Source organism: Gavialis gangeticus, unplaced genomic scaffold (assembly GCF_001723915.1).
Source record: "Gavialis gangeticus isolate Ggan-Ray unplaced genomic scaffold, GavGan_comp1, whole genome shotgun sequence".
NCBI classification, from domain to species: domain Eukaryota; kingdom Metazoa; phylum Chordata; order Crocodylia; family Gavialidae; genus Gavialis; species Gavialis gangeticus.
In genome coordinates, this window is record NW_017729032.1 from 187,618,460 (window position 1) to 187,643,069 (window position 24,610).

A 24,610-nucleotide genomic window follows, 5' to 3' on the forward strand; every position below is an offset into this window, starting at 1 on the left:
TCCCCCCCCCCCCCCCAGAGCCCTCGAGTCAGTCGGTCAGTTGGTGTAAAATGGAGGCAGTGGCACTGAAACCTGACCTGGTGAATGTGGTTAAAGATCTACCACCTCCCCCTCTTGTGGTGATGTCTCTCAGCATAAGAACAATTCCGAATCCAAAGACTCATCAGAATGAGGTGAGTAAACTGTTTTGAAGAGGCATTTTATTTACTTTGGCATATGCTAAATACCCATTGGTAACTGAAATAATTTTACCTAACAAGAGGACTGTGACTGTGATTGCTACTTTCTGTGGACTGGATTCTGTCTCAGGTGACTTGTTTTAGGATGAAGGAGGTGCAGGATATGTAGACTGAGCAAGTCCATATATTGAACCATCATAGCAGAACCAGGGACTACATTTGTATTTAAACCTGTTTAGAATAAATATTCTCCACTCCCTAAAATCTATTTTTGACTACTGTAAACTTATGTTTTAAGACTATTAAAAAACTCCAATGTTGTAAACAATTGTGTAGCTTTAAATATTACATCCTAATTGTCCTACATCCTACATTGCAGTATTCTGTCCCTGTAATTTTGAAGCAGAATAGAGACCTGGTTAGAACTCTTCATCCGTTATGCTGCCGTCACCTTTTTTGTTCAACAAGAGAGCTGTCTGTAGCAGTAGTCTAGCTAAACAGAGACAGTTGTCTTAGATAAACTTCATGTTACAGTTGGTTTGAGAAAGTTATGCAGTTTTGTCATTTTGTGAAAAATGAAGTGTTCTGTGGTGATTTTTTTAATTTTTGATGAAATTGGGACAGAACCCAGGCAGGGTGCTAAGGGAACTTTGCTTACCACACATGTCTGCTTCCTTGTGTGCCCAACTACCCAGTCCTTGGGACTTTCAGGTTCCTACCTCCTTGGCAGTCTTCCTGGAAACTAACAGCCTGGAGTCCTCTACTCCAGAAGAACCTGATTAAGAAGAGTGCCATAGAGTTGTGGCTACTTTCCATTTCTCAGGGAATGTCTAAATTTTGGGGTTTTATTCAGATTTTGGGATGAATTTTTGTAATAAGGAAATCATCTGAAAGGAGAATTACCTTTGTCTGCCTAACTCTGTGTGATGATTAAAACTATGAAGTATCATTTGAATTGTGTTATTGTAGGGACCCAGGCTGAGTGGCTATGCTGGGGTGGGGCCCGGGTGCTGCATACTCAACAGGTGTCTTATTCCTCTATTTTTGTATCTTTCCTGCCACAACTTGGTGTACTTATAAAGGGTATCAGGAGGTGGTACCTGATTGTACAGGGTTCATTGAACGTGAAGAGGGTCACGATGCCTGAGAGTCTTCTGTGGGTCTCCGCCTCCCCTACACCCCACCCCTTTCTACTTGGGTGTTCTGTTGGTGATATAAGTAGGTGCCTGGTCTTCCTCGGTATTTGGTTTTGTTTGCTAGGTAGAGGGGTCCATGAAGGAAGGAAACTGAAATGGGGTCAGTGTAAATTGGCTGAGCCCAGGGGTCTTGGTAAAGTTTTGTGTTCAGTGGCATTCAGCCCACGTAAGAAAATGAATAAACAAATACAACTTAAATAATGGTGTCTGCATCTGCTTCAGGCCTCGCTTTGTCCCAGCAGCATACCTTGGCTGTCTTTCTCCAGGCTGTTAGAGCTCTTCATTGTTTGTCCCCTATTGTGAGCCCAGTCCAAGCAGGCTGGCCTGCTTTGGGCCAAGCCCTTTGGATAGTTGAAGGCCATGGGTACTACGAGCCCGTGTGGGGCTCCTAAAGGTACCTGACCTCCAATGACTGCATGATGGTCAGGGTTCCATGGGGAGAGCTGGTGTTGAGCTGGTCCTTGGCTCTGGTGTAGGGAAATGGTGTGGGCCTGTGCCTACACCAATGTTTCCCCTTGTCTGGAGCTGGTGCTGCCTTATGCAGGAAGTTCCGGATGGGCCTGGGGCCAACTTGGATTCCTGCCTGTGCCTACATGTCTTGTGGCCACTGCCAGGTGTTGAGAGCCCCAGAGGGGCTCATCAGCTCTTGCACTCACAGCTTTCAGGCCCTAGGCGGCACTGGTTGTGTCAGCTGCTTGCCCTCTTTTTTGGGCTGGGCCCTGTCCCCCTGTGGAGCTCAGCTTCAGGGTTTCACTCTAGAGCGTGCTGCCTGTCCTACCCCAGGAGCAGGGGTGTGGCAGAGCGCGGTATTGGCCTGTTAGGTCACTGCTTCTCTTCGGGGCCAGCTGTGGAGCACGCCAGTGGTCGTTGCCCTGGTAAGCTCAGGGCTTGCCCAGGTCCCTGCTATAGTTATCTGTTACTTTTAAATTAAGTGAATCATTCTGAAAATATTTGAATTTTCAGCAGAAATTCACTCAATGGGCAGTATAGTTTTTGAATGGAGAAGGAAATAGGGCAAGTTGGTATTTTCTTTCAGTCTGTTGTAAACCTACAAGATCACATCTATGTTTTTACTTATATGATTTTTTTTATTTTTTATTTTTTGTGGTACAGGTTATGGCTATTGCAGCTCTAGTCCATCAAAAATTTTGTTTGGATAAAGCTCCACCTCAGCCTCCTTTTCAGACACACTTCTGTGGTAGGTGTTTCTGTAATAATGTTGTTTGTCAATACTGGCTTAATGGTTGGGTGGCTGTGGGAGAAGTATCTAATTAGGTTAGTATCTAGATTTTTGTCACATTATGACTATTTTCTTTCTTTAACTTAGCTGATGTTCTATTTAGTTGATTAAAAACAAACTGGCTATGAAGGCAGGGTAATTCACTTCTAAAGATCCTGCTCTTCTCTCTTACTCTGTTCCATGCTGGTGTTTCTTTTAAATTTCTGTTGTTTAACTTAAAAACAGTGTAGTCCTGGGAGCCAGTTTGGAGTTCTTCCTTTGAAGAGATGCTCAGTTTTAAAGCAGTTTCTCCATAACTTTGGTTGGTGTTTCTTTTTAAAAAGCTGAGTTGAGATCTGGCTGTTATATTATGAAATAAGTAGTGGGAAAACTTGAGAAAGCTGAGTATGTGGGGGTCATAAACCAGAGATCCCATATGTTGGTTCTAAATTGATTAGTGGTTTAGTGTTGTCTCAATTTTCATCATAGAATGATTTTTTAAACCAAGCTATAAACTCTGAAAATGATTTTTATACTAGATACCAACTTGGCGACTCAGCAAATTTAGGTATGGGCTTGCTACCGCTTTGTATCTTGTATAATGGCAAGAAAATTTGTTAACATGTAATAAATACCATCTTTTCTTGCATGCAACACATACACTTTCTGCAAAAAATCAGCCCCCCAAAGTTGGGGTGCATGTATTAAGTGAGGAAACTGATTTTTTGGCTGGGTTTGAAAGAACCCTGCTTTGATTCCTGCTCTACAGTGGAGCAGCTCTAATATTATTTAGGCAGCTGAGGAAATAAGTTGACATCAAGTTTCATTGTTCTTCACTTTACAAGGTATTTGTGTATCTCTCTTTTTTAATAGTCTTGATGTTCCACTAATCAAACTAACCTTTTTAAGGACAATTTTTCTGTCTGTAGCTTGTGCTGGGCTCGTCTCTTGTTTGACAGTTCTTTAGCTCTTTTCAAGATCATGGGTCCAACCATTGAGTCCAGTCTTTAGCAGCAGCTAGAGTTTTAGTTAAGCAGAAAAGGGCGGGTGACTCAGCTTTTCCTTCCTCTGTGCAGCCATCTCTCTGGAAAAATCTTTTCTTCTTCATTCTGCCTTTGAAAGATAAAGGTGAGTTTCATGTTTAGGGACATGTTGCATGCAAGAAAATATGGTAAAATAAGGCTTTTCCTTCTAGACCATTGCTTTAAAGATTATATTAAAAAGAGAAACACACTGACATCCGTACCATACACTTGAGTGAGGCTAAGATGCTATTTTTTTTTTTTGCAGTTATTTCCAAACCAAATGATTGTATCTTTCCTTATGACTTCAAAGATGTCATTAAAACCAAGGTAACTCTGTGTTTTGGGGGTTTTTTTGTATTTGGTACTGCGCTGATAACAGAGTCTTCTTAGATTGAAGGGTATTTGGAAAGAGCAGTGGGGCTGGGAAAGAACGTTATGGCTTCTGGAAGGCAGTCACGCAGCTGGGACCTAAGGCATTTTATTTTCCATCCTTAGAATTGCATGACGTGTCATATGTGCAGGTCATGCAGTTTTGGGGAGGGGACATAAAATTCCCCAGACTGCAGTCGCACAATTGCCGGCTCCCAGGACTGCTGCATGCTGATCCCAGTGACATTTTTGAGATTGGGCAGGGGACAGTCCCTGGATCCAGGACACAACTGCTGTGTGAGATTGGGCAGGGTACAGCTACAGATCCCAAACCAAGACCAGGTGCTGTCCCTTGCCCAATCCCAAGGAGAAGGCTTCTTTTCCCAGGTTTCCTGCTGTGCTGTGTTCTGGACCTGGTATTTTAAAAAGCCTTGCCCTCCCCTGCCCTGCCCTGCCCTGTGGGGGCTGCAAGGCAGCAAACCTTCTGGGTCACAAAAAGCCTTGGGACTCTGCATCTAGTTCTAGACCTAGGGCTACCACTTCCCTATGCTGACAGTTAGCTGATTGTCAGCATCCAGATGGGGCAGCCCTGGGTCTGGGACATGGCACATTTTCAGTTTATCAATATGAATGTCAAATGAATGTTTTTGTGGCTGGTTTGCTATTTTAACGCACTATAAATTGGCTTAGTGTAGGTCAAGTCTCATATTTATGGTGCGCTTAGCACGTTAAACATACCAAAATGTATTGTCCTCCAGTGCCCTAGTTTTCATTTCTGAAAACTTAAGGTCATATCTTTAGATCATTTCTTAAAACCTGTTGGTCTGGCTTGTTATTATATTTATTAAGCCATAATGCTATAATTTCGGACCATTTACAGTCCTGTTAAAAAGTAGCAAAATTGTTACTGTTAAGGTTTTTGAGAAATGCTGGCAGAGTTCCTTGGGCAAGCTTAGTTCATACTTTTTTTGGTATCTACTCAAAGCTGTTTGTATAAATCTCCTGTTTCCTTGGCCTGTAGAGTCCATCAGATTTTTAATCCTTATTTTTAAAGGGTACTGAAAAAGATTAGAACAATAACAGTAACTTACTCTTCTCTCTCCTTTTTCCTTCTTAACATGATTATAAGCTGATAGTTGGGAAGTTGTTTAGCTTTCATTTGATTTGACTTGTAGTAAAGGTCTGGAATGTTGCTCTTTACTGTTACCTACAAAGCAGAGTAAGGCGTCTGAGATGAGCTTCCTCTGTCCATGTGCATGGGAACAGGAAACCTTCAGTTATAGAGGAAGAAAACTACCCATTACAGTGCTTTTATTATCGTCATCTTCTAACTAGTGGATGAGGGGCAGGTTCTTTCGATTTTAAATTTGTATTTCTTCCCCTCTTAGAATGCTAAAATAGAAATTGCTGCGACAGAGAGAACATTGCTGGGTTTTTTCCTTGCAAAGATTCACAAAATTGACCCAGATGTTCTTGTGGTGAGTAGTTTTTTAGAACTAAGTTAAGGAATATTTTTCCTTGGGTGTATTTAACTTCTTTTGTTTCTTTATCTCCATTCTAGCCTTTTGCATTTAATTTAGTTCACATCATGGTTTTGACTTGTATTAAATGCTCTATAATACAGCAGGTATACCTTCTTAAGGACATGATGTGGAATTGCTCCCCAGCAGCAAGTTGTATACCCTGCTGTTTTGAATAGTGCTTAAAATATCTGACCTCTGTCCAATTTTAAAAATGGTTTGTGGGTTTTCCAAAAAAGTAAAAAGCTTGTACTATTCATTAGTCCAAATGCTCATATAATTCCAGCTAATTTCATTTGGATTGTTTGATACCAAATTAAGATGGTAAAATCCATAGATCAAAGCAAAACTGTGTTCTGTGACCAAATAAACATTTTTTACATTTGACATGGGACAAAGTGTTTGTTATATGGGCAATATAACTATAAATGTTCAGATAATGCCGCAATACTCTTTTAATCTAAGGTATCATAACAGTTAAGTAAATATTGGTTTAGCAAACTAAGAAGTTTACCTTTCTGTAAGCTGACAGACTGAACGTATAATATTACTATGGTACCTTGTGCATCTCTTGCAGCAGTAGCAGGGCTTTTTGTGGGGGAAGGGACAAGGCATTGTTTAAACATGTCTTCATATTCTGTACAAAGGGTGTGTGGCTTGACTAGAGAATTTAAATAGAAATCTGCTAGTGGCTGAGGGGTGGGGGTGAGGGGGGAGACTGGAATTGGAAAATGATGATGTATGAACCAGAGCCACTTTGATGAAACAGTTTATTTCAGTATTCTGCTGAGCAGGTTGTTAATGTTAAGGCTAATGAGTACTGATGATGAATAAATTCCCTTAGAAGAAAGGGCCTCCTGTAAGAGGTATGCAGATGATGCCATCAATTAGATTACAAAATACAAAGGGCAAAGGAATGCTAAGTATATGAAAATAAGCCCTTTCATTTGCATTTGTTACAACCTTTTTTGTTGCTTTCTTTCTGTGGCAAGGGTCATAATATTTATGGCTTTGATCTGGAAGTGCTCCTGCAGAGAATTAATGTGTGCAAAGTCCCTCACTGGTCCAAGATAGGTCGACTGAGGAGGTCCAACATGCCAAAGCTTGGGGTAAAATATTACCTAAGTATCTCAAGTTCCTTTCTGTTGCATTTTAATTTATGTTTAATCATTTTGCTGAAGTATTTTGTATGCGCCACTAATGCATTTTGACTGCTGGTCATGCTGAAGTATTTTGAATGTGCTGTTAATATATTTTGACTGTTGGTCATGCTGGATTTCTTGTGTCCCAGTTCAGACATGATGAATGTTTGTATGACTGTTTTATTATAGTAATGAGCTAAACTAATTTTCAAGTTAGGCTAATTTAGTTTACATATCTCAACTAGACGGTAATAATGACAGATTAATTGTAATAGTCTGAACTGTAGCTGTCTTTGTCTATTGCAACTGTAAAATGAGAGGAAAATGTAGCTTGGATTGACTGGTGAATCATCCCATAGAGAGTAGTTTAAATTTATATTTCTCTAGTTCTTATTACGTGCTTGTTCTGAGGACACTTCATGACGTTTTGAATATTTAACTATGGTACCTTCTTCCCCCTCCCCACTCTCTTTTTTCACAGTCATGAAAAATGTTGATGCTTTAATTTGTCCATAAGGAATATGCTCTGTCTACTGTGTACTACCCTTCAAATTTGGAAAGGGTGGAGGAAATGCAGTGAATTCCTAAGGAGGAAATTTTTAATCGTTTTTTTTGGTTATAAATACAGTAAGCTTATTAAATTTGATAGCCAGAACTCCACTTCGACTTGGCTTCCTCCCCTGTTTGTGATGTATCACTTAGTAACCTGCCATTCGTATTCAGAAATTATAGGGTCATATCGTACTCCACTGATTAGGTGCTGTAGTGCAGTCCTATTGTATTCTGTTCATGTCTCTGATAATCCATTAATTCATTTTTTATAACATGCTGTCATCATAGTTTTAAGGCTAAGTCGCACAACAGCAGTGAGGACTTGCCACTTAGGTACCTCTGTATGTCCAGTTAGATCTTGCCAGTACCTTTCAGGGAAAAAAATGAAATTACTAATTCCATGTCAGGTACTTAGTCTTGGGCATTGATGCTGTAAAATTAAGTGAATGTGTAGGGGTTTGCAACTATGCATGACCCTATGGAAGCCAATGGTTGGCTCTTACTAGAAGAAAATAACCATTTGCATTGGGGCTTGTAGGATCATGCCCTAATGTGAATGAGGTTTCCCAGTTGTTCACGTTCGTAAGTTCTTCTAAGTATATCCTGAATTTCTTAGTGCCTGGTTCAATACTTATGATTAAAACAGAAGATTCCAACTGACTTGAGGCAACTGGATCAGACCCTGCTCAAGTGCATTATCTTTTCTTTATTTTCACGTGACTAAGGGTCGAGGTGGCTTTGCTGAAAGGAATGCTGCCTGTGGTAGAATGATCTGTGACGTGGAAATTTCAGCAAAGGAATTGATTCGTTGCAAGAGCTACCATTTGTCTGAACTGGTCCATCAGATTCTGAAAACAGAGAGGATAACCATTCCACCAGAAGAGATACGAAACATGTACAGGTATATTGCTGGATTTCATTAGGGAGTGAAGGAGCTATTTAATTTAGGTTATTGTATATAACTTTAATTTTCTTTCTTAAGCTTGCCAGCAAATGTACATTTAAGCATTTATTTTTACATTAAAAAATTAGAATTTTTATTTTACAAAGACTAAATATTCCTTATAACACAACTGTTGGTGATAGCTTACAATGAGCACATCAAAATAATTTGTGAAAATGTTACTTAAGATACATTAATAAACCCATCTTGAATGACTTTCTGCAACTATATGACTGTGGCATCATCTGCAGTGGTATGCTGCAGATAATATGGGATCACAATACAGAATATATGTCCAGTCTTCCGCAAAATGTATAGGACCTTTAACCTGTCCTTTTGTCTCTTCCCAGTAATTCTCCCCACTTAATGTGTATGCTGGAAAACAGCTGGACAGATGCCAAGTTCATTCTTGAGATCATGTGTGAGCTGAATGTTCTTCCTTTAGCCTTGCAGATCACAAATATCTCTGGGAATATCATGGTAATTTTTTTCTTCCCCATCTGTATTACAGTGCAACTATTCCATAGTGTTTTCAGTGTTTGGATGTTTTACTGGTTTATTAATGTTTAGTCTGAGTCAGTGATTGCAGGGTATATACTTCACTTTGCATTAACTTTGTGCTATGACGAGAGTGCTTCCTTTGTCCTTCAAAAGAATTAGAAATGCTGCTATGTTCAGTACCTTCAAATTTGGATGACCAAGACAGAATTTTGACTTCGGACAGCGTTTGTAGTGTGGAGGTATAAAAGTGATAGACTACTGAATCATTTGTTAGATTATTTATGTATGTTAAAAACTGCACAGACAAAATTATATTAAATCTAAAAAAGAGCAACAATTAAAAGAACACATTGTAAACAGTTCAAATCAATGTCCTAATTCATTTTTACTTTCTGTAGTTTGTTTTGAATTCTTCTATTTTTTCCTCTTAGTCAAGGACAATGATGGGTGGGCGATCTGAACGTAATGAGTACTTGCTTCTTCATGCATTTTATGAGAGAGACTATATTGTGCCAGACAAGCAAGTTTTTAAAAAGCCTCAGCAGAAGCTGGTGGGTCCAAAATTTATTTTTGTTTGTCACTATTCTTTTTTCCTTATAAAAATGTTAACATATCCTTTTTATTTGTGTATGTTCTTTATGAAAACATTAAGAGTAACTGTAGCAGCTGCAGAAATAATATGATCAGTACAACCAGAATTTTTACTAAAATTGATAAGACAAGTTGTTTGAAAAGTCTGTGGTGTAAAGGGATGCTGTCATTAGAAGAACTGATGTTTTTCTCTTAAAAGACCCCTTACTTTGTTTATAGTATAACCATTTTTTTTTCAGTGTCAGTAATCAAATACATTTTTCTTTTTTGGTATTTAATGATGTGTATTCTGTTTAATTATTTTCTCATTGTTGAGTCATTTTTTTCCATTGCAAAAACCCTTGTCTGGTCCATCTTAACCCCCTGTCTGCCCCCCTAACCAAACAAACATGCCTAGATGAGCTGTATAAATAATGCTCTGAGAGAGGAGCTCTAAGGTGAAATTGCCCCTTTAACAAATATATTTTTTAATGAAATTGGAAAGTTAGAAGAAATTACAACTTCAGTTAATTTAGTTCTATTTATAATCCTTCGATTTGTGTACCTCTATGTATTTGGCTTCCTTGCCATGCTGTTATTTAAAGCTAAAATCAGCATAGTAGTCTGAAATACTAGAAATTAGGGAGCAATTCTGTATGAGAATAGCTTGGATGACTTTAGGCTTTTTAAATTGCACTTAAAGGCAAATTCATGTTGTCTAGGAGCGATATTTCAAATATGAAGCAGTAAAATAACAGATTGCTTTGAGATGTACATGAAAAACTTTCATAGTTAACTTCAGATAATCTCTTAAAAGAATAGCATCTGGTTAAAGATATTTTAGAATACTTCCTATTTGGTTAACAAACTGTAGGCTTAAAGCTGAAAAACTACATCTAATTTAAATTTCACTGTTTTTGCTTTTTGCTTTTATTTATTTATTACTCAAGCTGAGTGCAAAATAGATCGATTGGTTTCACTTCACTCCACTCACCATAGTATTTGGGTTATAAATACAGCAGAATAGTGTGGAAGTCCTAAAGAAGACTTCTTCCTGAAGTAAAACATGCAAAAATACTTTTACTCCAAGGTGTTTCTTTTTGTTTTACACTCATACCCCAACAATCATAATCTTAAAATAAGTTTGCTGTTTCTCTATTATTGGTTGTGTGTTAATGCCAGGGAACATAGACTAGTTCTCTGTTTCATGATGACAGTTCTTAAAAGACTGTGTAATCAGTCCATTCTCATAGTAGTAATACATTGGGCTATTTTATGAGATAGGGAGCCTTAATCAGAATACTAAAAAAAAATTCATTTAGCATGTGCATTTTATAAAACTCCCAAACCTATGTCATGTGCTTCGCTCCCCCTGTGCTCTCCCTTCTTTTTTTTTTTTGTAAATTCAGACTTCTATATTGCTGTGTAAGGAGAGTTCAGTTTTGGAATTTTTTATACCAAATATAGGTAGATGAAGATGAAGACTTTGAAGATCAGACTAAATCTAAGATAGGGAGAAAGAAGGCAGCATATGCTGGAGGTTTAGTCTTGGATCCAAAAGTTGGTAAGTTTTAGTAACTTCATTTTCTTTGACAGCATATCAACAAGAAAATAAGTTTGACTTCTCCAGAATATAGTACATCTCTCTTTTTTTAAGAATATAGAGGTATAAGTAATTTTGTATGTTTTTTGGCCTGGCAGTGAGGCTTTTCCGGACATCACGTCAACCCAGGCATTTGAATTTCATTGTGTTTGCCGGTAGTGTAGTGTATCTCCCTTTGTTTAGTGTATTGGAGAAATAAGGCTTTATTGAGGGTAGCTGTGTTGCATATGCATAGGTATGTTTTGCTTGTGGATGCTTAAGGGTTTTTTTTTTACAGTTTCTCCTGTATATGGTGATAACTGAACACAAGTATCCTACAGTAACACAGAAGCTATCTGTTCAACCCTGATAAGTTAAAAGGGTTTGGATCGTTCCACTTCTGACAGCTTTTTTTATTACTGGCTATTATTATATGTTACAATTTAAGAGTATTACTTGGAGAATTCATTACATTGTGCTGCTGAACTGGATCACTTGAATGAAATCTAGACTAGATTTCCAAGGTAATTCTTAAGCCATACAAGATGTAGTATATACTGACAACTTGGTATTCAGTTAGAGTTCATCTTTGAAGAATGAGACCTGAGATTCTGAAATTTCTGCAGGAAAAGACAGTCTCATGATTCACTTCTCCCAGTTTTTTCACACTGCTTTCTGAAGTATTCTCTTCCCAGTGCAAATTCATTCAGTAGTCAGAATACTTATTTACAGTTGGTGCATTAGAACCTGAAAGTCAGTGGAATTTTTTATCTAGTTCTAATGTACATTAACCAGATACTGAGAGGGGCTGAGTAGTTATACCTTTTCTCTGAATTCTGTTTCAGGATTTTATGACAAATTTATTTTGCTTCTGGATTTCAACAGCTTGTACCCTTCAATTATCCAGGAGTTTAATATTTGCTTTACCACAGTACAGAGAGTGTCATCAGATGCGCAGAAAAGAACAGAGGTTCGTATGCCCTAAGTGTTTTGATTTTGAGGTTGAGTTTGCATAGAAAAAAATCAAAGACTGTAATTTAAATTTTTTAATGCTACTAACTCATTTTTATTTTTAGTAGCACCCTCTAAGTGAGAACTGACATAGAAGCTCTCAAGGAGAGTGGTCTCTGTTTCAAGAAGCTTACAATCTGCTGATCTCCTCTTTTGCTTCCAAGTTCTTTGGACAGATGAAACAATTACACTGACGTAGCAGGGAGGAGGTACTGACAGCATTTTAAGTTTATTTTGTGTGTCTGCTGTATCCCCCAGTAAGTGGAAACTAAACTGTAGCAGTTCAGCAGCTATTTCATTTAATGGAAAATTGGTCTAATTTAAGATAAAGTATATATACAAGACAGTTAGTTACAAAATATCAGCTGATTTGCTGTCAGGAGAGGTAATTCTCTTCATCCTCACCTCCACCCTCTTAAATCAATCTAAATGTTTCATCTGTCCACAGCCAAACTACTTCCTTTTGTTAATTATCATCATGCTTCGAATCTTAGATGCGTGTGGGATGATGAAAGCTAAATTCTCTTTTAATCCTATCCTTTTCCTTTAGGCTGCTATATAATCTTTTTCCTGAAGCTTAAAATGTTTGTCCAAGTCTAGTTATCACATCCAAACTAAACTTTTTTTCCCCTCAGCCCTTGCCTCTTATTTTGTCCAATATTTAAAATGCATCCCTTTTTCTAGGACTTCTCATGGTCCTCTGTGTTGTGTTCCAAGTTCAATCTTTACATCTTTCCCTTTTGCTTACTGTTTCATTCCCTTATGCTCTCATTTCTTCCTACAGTTCCTTCCAAGCTGTTTTCTTAAAACTGGCCTTTCTCTGTTCTCTTTCTGCACTTGTATTTCGAGATTTTTTTATGCCTGGCACTTCTTGTTTTTTGGCTGTACAACAAACTTTTTTTCCATATCCATTTCTTCCACCAAACCCTTGGGTAGAATTCAGGTCTTCAGTTGATGAACTATGTCTTTGAAATGTATTTATGTGATTTAGAATGTAAGGTCACTGGTGTATACTCCAATTTCAGGACTGAAAACCAAAAGTGCTAAACTAGAAAACAGGAATTGTTTGCAACCCGCTCCCACCCTTGGCCTGCTGTTTGCGTCTGTAGTATTGGTATATGATCTCCAGTCAAGCAGTAAACACCTATAGTTGAGCTTAATCAGGGAATGAACCATGACACCCATCTCAAAGAAGTCTCATTGATGCAACCAAGCCCCTTTCAAGGGTGGGAACCTCTAAGGAGATGAAGTGTTTTTGCAACCACTGAAATCATCCAGATGAGGGTTAAATAATGAGGTTAAACAAAAAATGGACCATAAAATCTGGGTCTCTTAGGTCCTAAGTCATTCCTCCAGGCTTCTTAACCATGTAGTCATGGCTAAATACAAATGTCTGAATTGGGAATGGGTATCCCATTCTTTGAGAGGCTACTGCAACTTGGAGCTAGGTGTTTGTGCAAATCGTGTCATTGACAGCAGACAGTGGACTGTAATTATGATCTCCTTGCTGCAGTACTTCATAATTCCAGAGGAGACCCAACAGTTAAAAGCTTTTCAAGAGCTAACATATATTAAAGAAAAACACCTATGAGGCTTTAGGTTATTCAGAAGACTCAATACCACCTGAGTGTATATCTTGCTTCTTAAGAGGAAACTGTAAAAATCTCAGAAGCTGTGGAGGCAGAGACAACCTTCTTGATATGACTAGGATAGCAGAGCCTCCAATGAAGATACCTCTTTCTTTTCCACTTTACACCCTGGAGCATCCTTGTAATATTTGTGAGTTAATGTGGCTACTTGGGCTGGAAACAGATGTTGCTTTTGTGCTATCATAAAAACTTTTATGGTGGTACAATGGCCTAGTGAATAGATATCCATGCTCCTCGTCATGCCACAAAAGCCCAAAATCTGTGGCTGTGACATAGGTGGTATGAATTTGTGCTGCTATTTTGCAGCCGATATCTGTTTGCTTTTAGGTGAGAATTCTTGTTCCTGGGGTGCATAGAATCGGGCCTCTGTAGCCCTTAGACTGCCTGCGCAGGTTCCCCATTGGCGTAGGTGTTCCCCAAGTTCGATTTCCTGGGCATGCAAATGGGGAAATTCTGATTGTAGAAATATGCCCAGGGATTCCATCAGTCCTCCTCTTCTATCAGGGAAGCTCAGCATTGTTTGCAAAGGCATGCCCATAGTATTGTCCTTCAGGATTGGGCCCCAGCTGCTTCTCCCAGCAGCTGCAGAAGCCCAACCCTGAAAAAAAGTGGGCAATGTCTGTTTTGGCCAGTGAAGCAGGCCAGCTATGCTAGGAAACATGCTGGCATAACAGATCTGCTTCATTTGGCAATTTCTGTTTATACCCTTAGAACCTTAGGATCTAAATGCTTCTAGTTTAGGGAACTTTTGTTTTCTTTTTAGGAGTCCTGGTGATGGATATATTTAGTGTGCTATGTCCTAGAAACCATAGATAAGGGCTATTTCTTCCAGCTCCAGTTTCTCTCTATTTTTTGTCTCTTTTCAGAGACACTTCTCTTGAGATTTCCCAAAAAGATGAGGCTCTGGAAGGTCTCCTACATACTCGAAGCATCATTAGCTACCATCATAAGCCTGAATTTTCTGTCTTAAAGCAGTGATGCACAACATTCTGACCCCAGGGGCCAGATGAGTGATGCAGGATAGGTCTGTGGGCCAGACACAGCCTGGGGTCAGTGTATGGTGTTGGTTTGCTGGCCCATCCAGCTGTGATTCAGAGATCCAGCCATGACCCAACCCCAAGTGCCAGATCCAATAGTAGAGGGACCTCCCTGCCTCCCACTCCCTTATGCTGGTGCACAAAGCTGTATCATTCAACCGGCAAGACTTCTCACAGCAGTGGGCTGTGTAAATGTTGTAACTGAAGTCGACAACAATTAATCCATCTGCTGCTATCCAATTTCCAAATTTCTGGACCTGTAGGGAGCCCTGTGGGCCAGATGACGTGGCCCTATGGGCTGGATTTGGCCCTCAGGTCAGAGGTTGAGTACCACTGTCCTGAGCCATAAAAATATATTATAAAAGTATATATTGCTATTTCTGCCCATTGTCTACTAGAAAGGGGCCATATTGTCTTCTCTTTCCAGGGGTGGTTTGTTTACTCCTGTAAGAACTTCTCCATATCTTTCCACAAATTGGAGACTGCCTTTGCGGGATCCCAAATTTTAGTAGGATTAATTGTGACTGCCATTGGTCCATGAAGAGAGATTTCTTAGCAGTCATTGTCTCAGTCAAGAGGACAGGGAAGATCCAAGTCCTTATGGCACGAATATCTTATGCAGTAGTCTGCAGAGGCAAAGTGACTCTAAGGTAGGGGTGGGCAAAATACGGCCTGTGGGCTAGATTCATTCCACCAAGTGATTCTGTCCGGCCCATGGTGGGACTGTCAGCCTGGGCTGTGGCTTGTGTGACTGGTCCCCTGCCCCAGGTGTGGAGTTGCCATTTGATGTGGAGTATAGCCTACTCTATCCCAAAGGGGCATGTGGCTCTCAGGCACATTGGCAGCTGTGGTTCGTGGGGCTGAGTGGTATGGAGGTGGAGAAGGGGTGGTGCAGCAGCTGGACTCAGCTTCCCATTAGAGTGAACTGTGGGCATTTCACTCTGCACTCAGACTTCTGGCTGCTGCTGCCTGTGTCAGCCCCCTATCTGTGGAACCAGGGAGCAGATTGTGGTTCTGTCCCAGACCTCAGCCCTGGGTTGTCACCGCCCCACAATCCTGGCCCTGGCCCTGCTCACTGGTCCTGCACGCTTTTCTCCTGCAGCTCTATCTCATCCACCCTGCCAAGTGGGGGTCTTGAACCCACATGCGGGTCCATGGAGACCCTGCCTGCTTGCCCACTCTTTCTGGCACCCCTGCCAGTGGGTGTGGGGCGTATGGTCCTGGGGCCAGACAGGATCAATTGTCATCTCCCTGGCCCCTGCCCCCTACCTCAGCAGCTCACCAGAACTCCTTAAGTGGCTCTCCAGCCCAAATAATTACCCACCCCTGCTTAAGGCCTTCCCCAAATTATTTATCTTAGCTGGATGGTTTACCTACTGGTTTCTTTCCCAAACCCCAATTACTTGGTGTGGAATTTTTAATTCCTTTAGTGATATTGGGTCTGCCTCCCCTCCTCTCTCCTATTATCTAGATAGAGGAACTGTTCTTAAATTTCTCTAGATAATTTGCTGACAAAATAAAGGGTTATCCCATTTCCACAGAATCATTACTAACATGAGTCCCTCAAAACCAGCTATATGCTCACCTGCTCAGATCTACCTGGGCAAATGAGGACCCAACATAAGTATTCAATTAACCTTTGCTGATTCATCAAAAGATGTCCCAGAAAAGGTTTGTAAAGCAGCTACTCTGGAGTCCAGACTTACCCCTTCATTTTGTGCTACTTTTTGTTAGAGGGCTGTGAGCCTGATGGTTTGACAGCTTTGCATTTTGTTAAAGAAATTCCAAGCTCCCACATCCAGGACATGAATTGTTTGTTTGTTTATATATATATATATTAGGGCTGTGCAAAGCTTCGGTTGCTGATTCGATTCGGCCTGATTTGGTGGCCGAATCTCCAAATCTGAATTGAATCGGGAGACCCTTTTAATCTCTCCTAATCGAACTGGAACCCTCTGAATCGATTTGGAGAGATTCAACGATTTGGACATAGACACAGCTTTAACTGTTTTTTCTACATACCTCAAGGTACGAGGCAGCTCATGAACACTGAGATGATGGGGTGGATGCAGCGTCCCACAGGAGTGCGGGGGGTCCACATCGTGCTTGGCGGCGGACTGGGAAGTGGATCAGAAGCACTTCCGGTCCACTTCCGGGTCTGCCGCGAAGCTTGCGGCACCCCTCCTGTGCTCCTGTGGAAGGCTCCATCCAAGCTACGCTTGGTTCCTTGAGGTATGTAGAAAAAATATTTAAAGCTGTGTCTATGGCTAAATCACTGATTCTCCGAATCGGCATCCAATCTTCAGATTCGGATTTGGCCGAATTGAATCAGGATAGTGATTCGAATCAACGAATCCAATTGCTGTCCCCTGCATCAGGCCGTATACGTGGAGGTGAGTATACGCATATATGTATATACTAGCAGAAACCCACAAAATATTTGCGTTTAAATGTTTATTGCAAAAGTATTTCCTTAAATACAGGATTTTTAATTATTCTTTGGCTGAATGCTGTAATGGAATCAAAACTTCTCAACCTTGAACGGCACTGTTCCTGCCACCCTCCTGCCTTTTTCCTGGGGAAGCCAGCCCATTCCCAGGTGGTCCCAGGCAGTGGGAAGGTGGCAGGGATGGTGCACAGGGCACTTATAGACCACCAAGGCCAAGCTTCCCTGAGCATGCCTGGGCTTCCAGTACATTGTGCACTGTTGAATCTGGTGGGTGCTGCCTGTGAGCTGGGGCTGCACCCACGTAACTAGCATCCCACCTGGGAGGCACTGCTGCCGTGGAGGGAAGCACCGCATCCCCCCACAGCTTGGGGACTGTGTGACCTGGTGGCGGCTTGCACAGGCAGGCTCTGCCAAGGAAAAAAAAAGAAAAAAAAGTGGGAAGGGGCCTGATTTCCCCCCCCCGCCACCACCTCCCAGAGCCTGCCTGCATCTACCGCAGCCAGGCAGTGAGCTACTGGTGGGCCCTGAACTGCGGAAAACCCTGGTGCTTCCCACTGCGGCAGCAGCACCCCCTAGGCAAGAACTCGCCCACTGGCGACCTGCCCAGGCGGTCCCCTGGGGGGCATCGCTGCTGTGGAGGAAAGCACCGGGATCCCCTGCAGCTCAGGGCCCACAAAATAATCTTACAGTATTATTATTATAGATATGTGGGTGTGGATATACATGTGTATGTTTGGGTGTATATGTGTATATACATGTGGGTGGGGGTGTATGTGTGTACATATATGTATGTATAATGTTCTGTAGCTATACATATCTATATATATATCTGTATCTATATATTCAGGTGTGAGTGTACATGTACATGTGTATGGGACGTATGTGCAGGGGGTGAGCACGTGTGGGTGGTATATATGTGGGTGTATATGTATATGCAAGTGGATGTGGGTGGGTATATGTGGGTGTGAGTGGATGTTTGTGTGGGTGTCCTTGGATGTGGGTGTACATACATGTCAGTGTAAGTGTGTGCATGTGTGTATTTGTGTGGGTATATTTGTGAGTGTGGGGGTGTGTGGTATACTTATATGTGTGTGGATGTACATTTATGTTGGTGGGTGTACATGTGGGTATACGTGTGTGTATACATATGTACATATACTGTGTGGGTGTACATGCATATATATAAGGGCAAACATAGCAGTGCCCTCTGCGGCGGAGTAGGGTCTGTCTGTCCCCTACTCTGCTACAGCTCATCCATATATACATACATCCACATCTGTGTACACACACACACACACACACACACGTACATCCATACACTATGTATATATACCCACAACCACAGGTACACACACACACATATATGCGTAGGTCTACCTGTGGATAGTGTATGGATGTACATATATACGTATGTGTGTAGATGTGGATGCATGTACATATATTTGTCTTTGGAGAGGGTGTGTGTGTATGTACTTGTGTGGGTGTATGTGTGTGTGTGGATGTGTGTACCTGTGTGTGTGTAAATGTGTGAGTGGATGTACATGTATATATGGGTGTTGGCATATGGGGGTGTGTGTCCATGTATGTGTGTATACATAAATGCAAGGTTGCCTGTTGCACAGCTCTACAGTCCTACTGATACTTTTTCTGTTTCAGTAGGCAGTTTAAAACAGATTTTACTGCAGCTATGTTTTTGTTTTGGAAAATGCTTGACAACTTTTAAATTACTTTCAATTATCTTCAATGGAGAAAAGAGCCAATTGAAAATGTTGTGTGCATTTTTGTGCTTTAAAGATTCCATATGTAGAGCGAGTCATTGCATTGAATATTGAAACTGAGGTATCATAGTATATAGCAGTCTTGATATATTTTACAAATCTGTGCTCTTTTTGACAAGTACTGGGGAGAAGGGGTCCCTTCTAGGAAGTCTAGAACTGCTAGAGGTTTGTAAAGCTGTCAACCTCTTTCTGTGTAAAAGTTAGAACAATTTTCCACACACCCTGGTTAGCTTGAATACCACTTGAAAGAGAATTGGTGTCTGAATCTTTTGTCCCTCAAGGGCTGAAAAGAATTTTTGTCTTTGTCTTTCTGCATTGGCACTGATGCACCCCTGAAGACTTTTATTTCTGGTTCTTGTGTGGTATTCAAGGACCACATCTTTTGAAGTGCATTGGAAATATTATTGCCTAATTGCTGTCAGTTCCTCAGCCATAGGTCCAGGAATTCCAGGGACATGAGTGGTAGTGCAACCTGTTAAGCAACAGCATATTAATTAAACAGCTGAAAAGCACAAAAGACACCTTCATGTCTGCTATTTTAAACTGGGTTCTATGAGTGCATATCCTTTTTTTTTACTTGGCAAAAAAATGAGTACTTCATTCTTGGATTTTTCCCTGAACAGTACAGAGAAGGAGAGCTAAAGCCTACCTTCAAAGCAACGTTTTGATAAATGTAGATGATTGTTTGACAGGAAGGAGAAGAAGAAGAAATTCCAGAGTTACCAGACTCATCGCTAGAAATGGGAATTTTGCCGAAAGAGATCAGGAAACTAGTAGAGAGAAGGCGACAAGTGAAGCAACTGATGAAACAACCACATTTAAATCCTGACCTCTATTTACAGGTATGTCTTATGTAAGAGCTCCCCTTGCTTCATTTTATCTTAAGTGCCTTTGTCTGACTACAGAAGAGAAGGGATTCCTTTAGTAGTCACAGAAGACTGGAAAAACTTCTATTCACTTCAGTTGAAGCTTATCGAGATAATAGGAACAGGAAGTAATTGTGAATTTAACTGTGAATCTTGTTAAATGTATTTGGTTCTTTTTTCAGTATGATATCAGGCAGAAGGCTTTGAAGCTTACAGCTAACAGCATGTATGGTTGTCTAGGATTTTCCTACAGCAGATTCTATGCCAAGCCTTTAGCTGCTTTGGTGACACACAAAGGGAGAGAGGTGAGTTATTAAAAAGGTATGAATATGTTTTAATGATGAAGTATCTGTTTTTAGTGAGTAGCTGAGTAGTTTCGACTCATTACCTACTTTCATTTTTACTTTGTAATTGTAACTTAATTTTTGCTTTTTTATGCTGAGAAGGTGAAAGGGAAAAATTAAAGTATACCAATGACATAGATGCAAATACAACCATTATCTATGGATGGGAGTCCTCTGTTGATATGCTACTTCTGGTTTTGGTATGATAAACTAATCTGAGGCCAAATAAAGGGTACTCTTCATCTCATAGAGAATTTAAATAGTTGGTAAGCTATTGTACCAAGTGATTTGGCAGTGTACTAAGCTGACAATTGATTTGAATGGCTACTTGTATGTGTGAAATTATGTGACTGAGGGACCTGCCTGAATTGGGGCCTTGCTTTTTCAAATGCTGTTAGTACTTTGTCACAGCTCATGTACAGGTCTCCGAGTGCTAAAATTAGGGGTGCACCGATAGAGATTTTGGGGGCTGATACTGATAGCCGATATTTAAGGAGGCATATCAGGCAATACCAGTTTGGTTTACGATACAGCTGTGTACAGCTGGTAATTCTGTTGTGGGGGGAGGGAAGGGGCATGGCGGGCAGATCAATGTCCCCATTCCGTGGTGAGGGAGGGAGGGGATGGGGTAGGCACTGCCCGGCTGGGCTGGAGCTGCAGCTTGTTGGGGGTAGGGTGCTCCTGGATCTGCACGGGGAGGGGCGGATGGGCTGCAGCTGCAGACTGGAGCCAGGGCTGTGTCAGGTTCCTCTTGGCAGGGGCTGGGCTCGGGGTGGGCGTCAGGGTGCTGGGAGGGTCAGACTTGACCTCTGCTCCATTAGTTGTCAACTTGATTTATAATATTTATGTTCTTGCTTTTTTATTATTGGGGTAAAATGAACTGTGCTTGAATAACTTCAGAATTTTTTGGAATGAAATTTGGGTCATAATGGTGTATATTTATGGTAGGTACTGATAAAATAGACTACATTAGCCATTTCTGTAGAGTTTTTTTATTTTCTGGGAAGACCAAAGGTGAATTAGGAAATTAATAATAATTTAATTAGTAGTTTTTACCCAGATCAGTTTTTCAATGGACAGTTCTTTCTAAAATAATAGAAATAATGATCATTCTTTTTAGGAAATTGTAGCCAAAAAGGATGGAGTATTAAACCCTTTTTTAACTTCTTAGTACTATCAACAAATAGTAATGAAACATATTACTTTTAGCAGTTGGAGCAATGGGCTGTCACTATCAGCCTGTGTAGGAAAAAAAATAAAGAAAAGTCCAAGAAAACAAGTATATTTTTATGAAATTTGATAAAGAAATGGTGCATATGACAGCTAAAAAGGTCAGAATATGTCACATGAGTTGGTAAGTTTTGAGAAGTCCTGAGATACTAGCCTCAGTAGCTTGTGAAGCAGGTCAGTGGGATCTCAGTATGCCTTTACAAGAAACAAAATTATAGTTTCCTTTAAGGCACAACTTGGGTTAGTATTTTAATTTATATTTTTGTTAACCTTGAAGAAAGTATAACAGTATATTTTAATTAAAAAAAAGGCAGGAAGTGCATTTCGAGGATAAGTGCAGAGTAGACTTTGAAGTGCTACTTTTTGGAAAGGTGATAAGCCATTTGGTGGCTGACAGCACCCCTCTGTAAATAGTAGGACTTTTCAGTATGACACATACACAAAGCTGGGTACTTTTGCTTAAAGCACTAGACAGCTGAATATATAAGTAATTTTAATTAGTAATATTTTGGCAAGATGCAGGCTTGGCTCTGTGACGTTCTAGAAGTATATACTGTGCACTTGTATTGTGCTTTGACTAAATAGTCCTATAATTTGTGCATTTTCATTTTACAGTCTTATTGTTATGCTAGAAATTATCTCCTTTTTTACTGTGAAAAGAATCATTTTTATAAAGGGGACCCTAAGTCTGCATCTTTTGAGTGGGAGCAATACATGAATGAGCAGCAGCATTTTTTTAGAGAAGCTAAGTGCTCTGAACAGTCATGCCTTCCGATAGTACAGCCTTGTTCAATCAGCTTTTCTTGACATGTGATGTAAACTTAACAATGATTGGTAGACCTGTTTGCATGTGTAGGTTAGCCCTTAGCAGAGATACTTGGGGAGTACGAATTTTGCCTGTGTACATGATTCCAGCGAATAAAATATAATGTATGAAATGGCTAGTGTTGTAATTGTAGTGATTTTTCACTAGATGGCGATAGAGACCTTGAGATCATTAATCAATTAAGTATTTAATTTATGTCATTAAATGATTATACTCACTGCATTTCAAACAGACCTTTTTGTGATAACCTGTAACTCAGTAATATAGAGTATCAGTGTGTGGTTATTTTGTTTTAATTTGAAACTTAGGGTATGACAGGCCTATTTGTACAAGTTTTAGGTATTCTTGAAGGAAAATGCTTTTTTTAAGGGGATGGGTTAAGTCGGATGGACGGTAGCAAGTAAATTTTAGCCATTTTTTTCTGTAAGCCCAAGTATTTGCCAACACCAAAAGGCAGTGGAAATGTTTACATTAATTATGTTTTCATAATCAAATGGGTTTTTCTTGACAAAGCATTCTCTGCAGTATTTCCAAGCCAAACACTGCATTAGTGAGTTGGTTTTATAATACATTTAATTGTCAAAAGTTTTTGTGTTGCGGACCAACCGTAACAGGAGTTTTCATGGGACGCTTCTCTTCTGGTAACTACAGCAATTGCTTGCATGGAAAAAGTAATAGGAAAGTATTTTATGTATTTTTAGCTGTCCTTTAATGTAATTTAACAACTGGAAACAAGGCGAGTCAGTGCTGTATAACCAGCCAGCTCTGTGCAGGCCACTGATGACAGTCAGTGTAAGGTCAATCCGTCACTCTCTTTGAAAGACAGTCTTCCTGCGGTGAGTCAGATGTGTTTGGTTTCCCAATTCAGGATTCCCTGCTTTGAAGACTGTTTTCTGTGGGGCAACAGAATTGTTGCCAAGCTGATGGGTGGGCCGAACGCAGTTGCCATTTTCCTAAATCAGTGTTCTTTTTGCATAATGACATCTTCTCCAGGATGTAATTCTTCTCTCAGGATGTAATTCTAGACTTCATTTTATTGGCCCTTTAATCTTGTCTGCCTCGGGATGGTGATCCCCATCTTGTTTTAAGGCATAGCTGTGTATTTTCTCCAGAGCTATCCTGCTATGCCTGCAACAGCTTTTCAGATCTCCTTTCCATAGTATAATTGTGGGACAGGTAGAGGAACATAAGCTGGGGAGTGAGTCCTCTTAGGCTGCTTACAGACCTGAAAAACAAAAAAACCAGTGCTTTACTTTCAGCTTGGCATGCTCCCATGCCAAGCATAGCACATGTCCAGAAGAGCATTGCATTAGTTTGACCTAGCTTGTTCAATATCTGTATAGATCAGGCACTTCAGTGGGGCTTTTTGATTGAATCAGCTATTAGATAAAAGCGACAAAAATCTCTGCTGAAGTGCCCAATCTATACAGACACTGGGGAGCCAGGTCAAACTAATAATGCAGTTCCTCTTTCAGTTAAAGTGCTGGTTTGTTTTTATTTCATGTCTGTCAGCGCCTTTAATGTCTTGTTAGAAGCAGCCTTCTTGCTGCCATCCACAGTTCCACTAGACCTGTGCCATCCAATATAACGTTTGAGGAGACATGTAGCTTAGATGCTGAAAAACACAAGAAAAAAAGGTTGTTTCTCAATATTACAATGACAGACTGATGAACTGGTAGTCAAAAGTGCTACCTTATGCTTTAGAACAGGGGTTGGCAACATTTTTGGGCAGAGTGCCAAAAACACTCACAACTTTGACTTGTAAGATGTTGATTTGCCAGGGGCAGACGGTGGGGGAACTGAGGGGCCTGATCCTTGTTGTGGCAGCACAGCCCTGGCTCCTTCCCTGAAGCATGCATGCCAAGCAAAATGCCTTTGTGTACCATGATCTAGCACATGTGCCAGGGGTCACCTGCCCCTGCTTTAAAAATTCCTTTAAGTTGTGTAGCAGGGACTAAAGATCCTACATCAAAAGCCCAGCAGTCTTCTCTTCCAAGTATTAGGCCAGAGATCTTTGAGTCTCAAGGAGATGATTCAACAGGCCCAAAAATTTAAGTACCAACAGTACTGCCTGGATGTAGCCCCTGTTGCAAGCAGGTATATCATATAATCCCTTCATGAACTGATCAAGAGCCATCTTTAAATGAGTTTAGGTTTCATGTCCTTACTGCTTCAATTTAAAGATAGTCCCAGGACCTCTGTTCTTTGGCTAGGAACCTTCATGTTTTTCAAAAACTGAAGAATGTTTAGGATGGAAAACTTTTAATTGTGTTACCTTAATTTTTATTTTGTGTTGCTTGTTTTCCCACCTTACCATTATGTTCCTATACCTTATGAGCTAGAAAACATGGGCACAGCCACTTGCCATTCAAAAATGTTAGCTTTTTAGAGACTCAACAATACCTATTAGGCCTGTGTGAATAGGGAAGTATTCGATTCGGATTCGGAGGACAGTGATTAGATTGAGATCACTGTCCTGAATTGATTCAGCCAAATCAGCTTCTGAAGATTTGGTGTTGATTCAGTGATTCGGATCAGCTGGGGAGAGGCAGGTATAGCCAGGTGGCCCCTCCAGCTGTGCCTGCCACTCCCCAGTGCAGCCGTGGGAGAAGCCCCCATGGC

The 24,610-nt window shown here is 40.5% G+C and overlaps 1 protein-coding gene across 2 annotated transcripts in view; it reads left to right on the plus strand.

Moving 5' to 3' along the window:
* The window catches only part of POLA1 (DNA polymerase alpha 1, catalytic subunit), a 367,464-nt gene that overhangs the window by 47,963 nt on the left and 294,891 nt on the right, over positions 1–24,610 (plus strand). For both annotated transcript variants that reach the window (XM_019524513.1, XM_019524511.1), the window contains exons 15-26: positions 19–173; positions 2,489–2,573; positions 3,885–3,946; positions 5,377–5,466; positions 6,501–6,617; positions 7,928–8,103; positions 8,496–8,625; positions 9,078–9,197; positions 10,684–10,780; positions 11,644–11,768; positions 19,415–19,564; positions 19,771–19,893. In XM_019524513.1, coding sequence (XP_019380058.1) covers positions 19–173; positions 2,489–2,573; positions 3,885–3,946; positions 5,377–5,466; positions 6,501–6,617; positions 7,928–8,103; positions 8,496–8,625; positions 9,078–9,197; positions 10,684–10,780; positions 11,644–11,768; positions 19,415–19,564; positions 19,771–19,893 — 1,430 coding nt within the window. The remainder of the gene's footprint in view (positions 1–18; positions 174–2,488; positions 2,574–3,884; positions 3,947–5,376; positions 5,467–6,500; positions 6,618–7,927; positions 8,104–8,495; positions 8,626–9,077; positions 9,198–10,683; positions 10,781–11,643; positions 11,769–19,414; positions 19,565–19,770; positions 19,894–24,610) is intronic.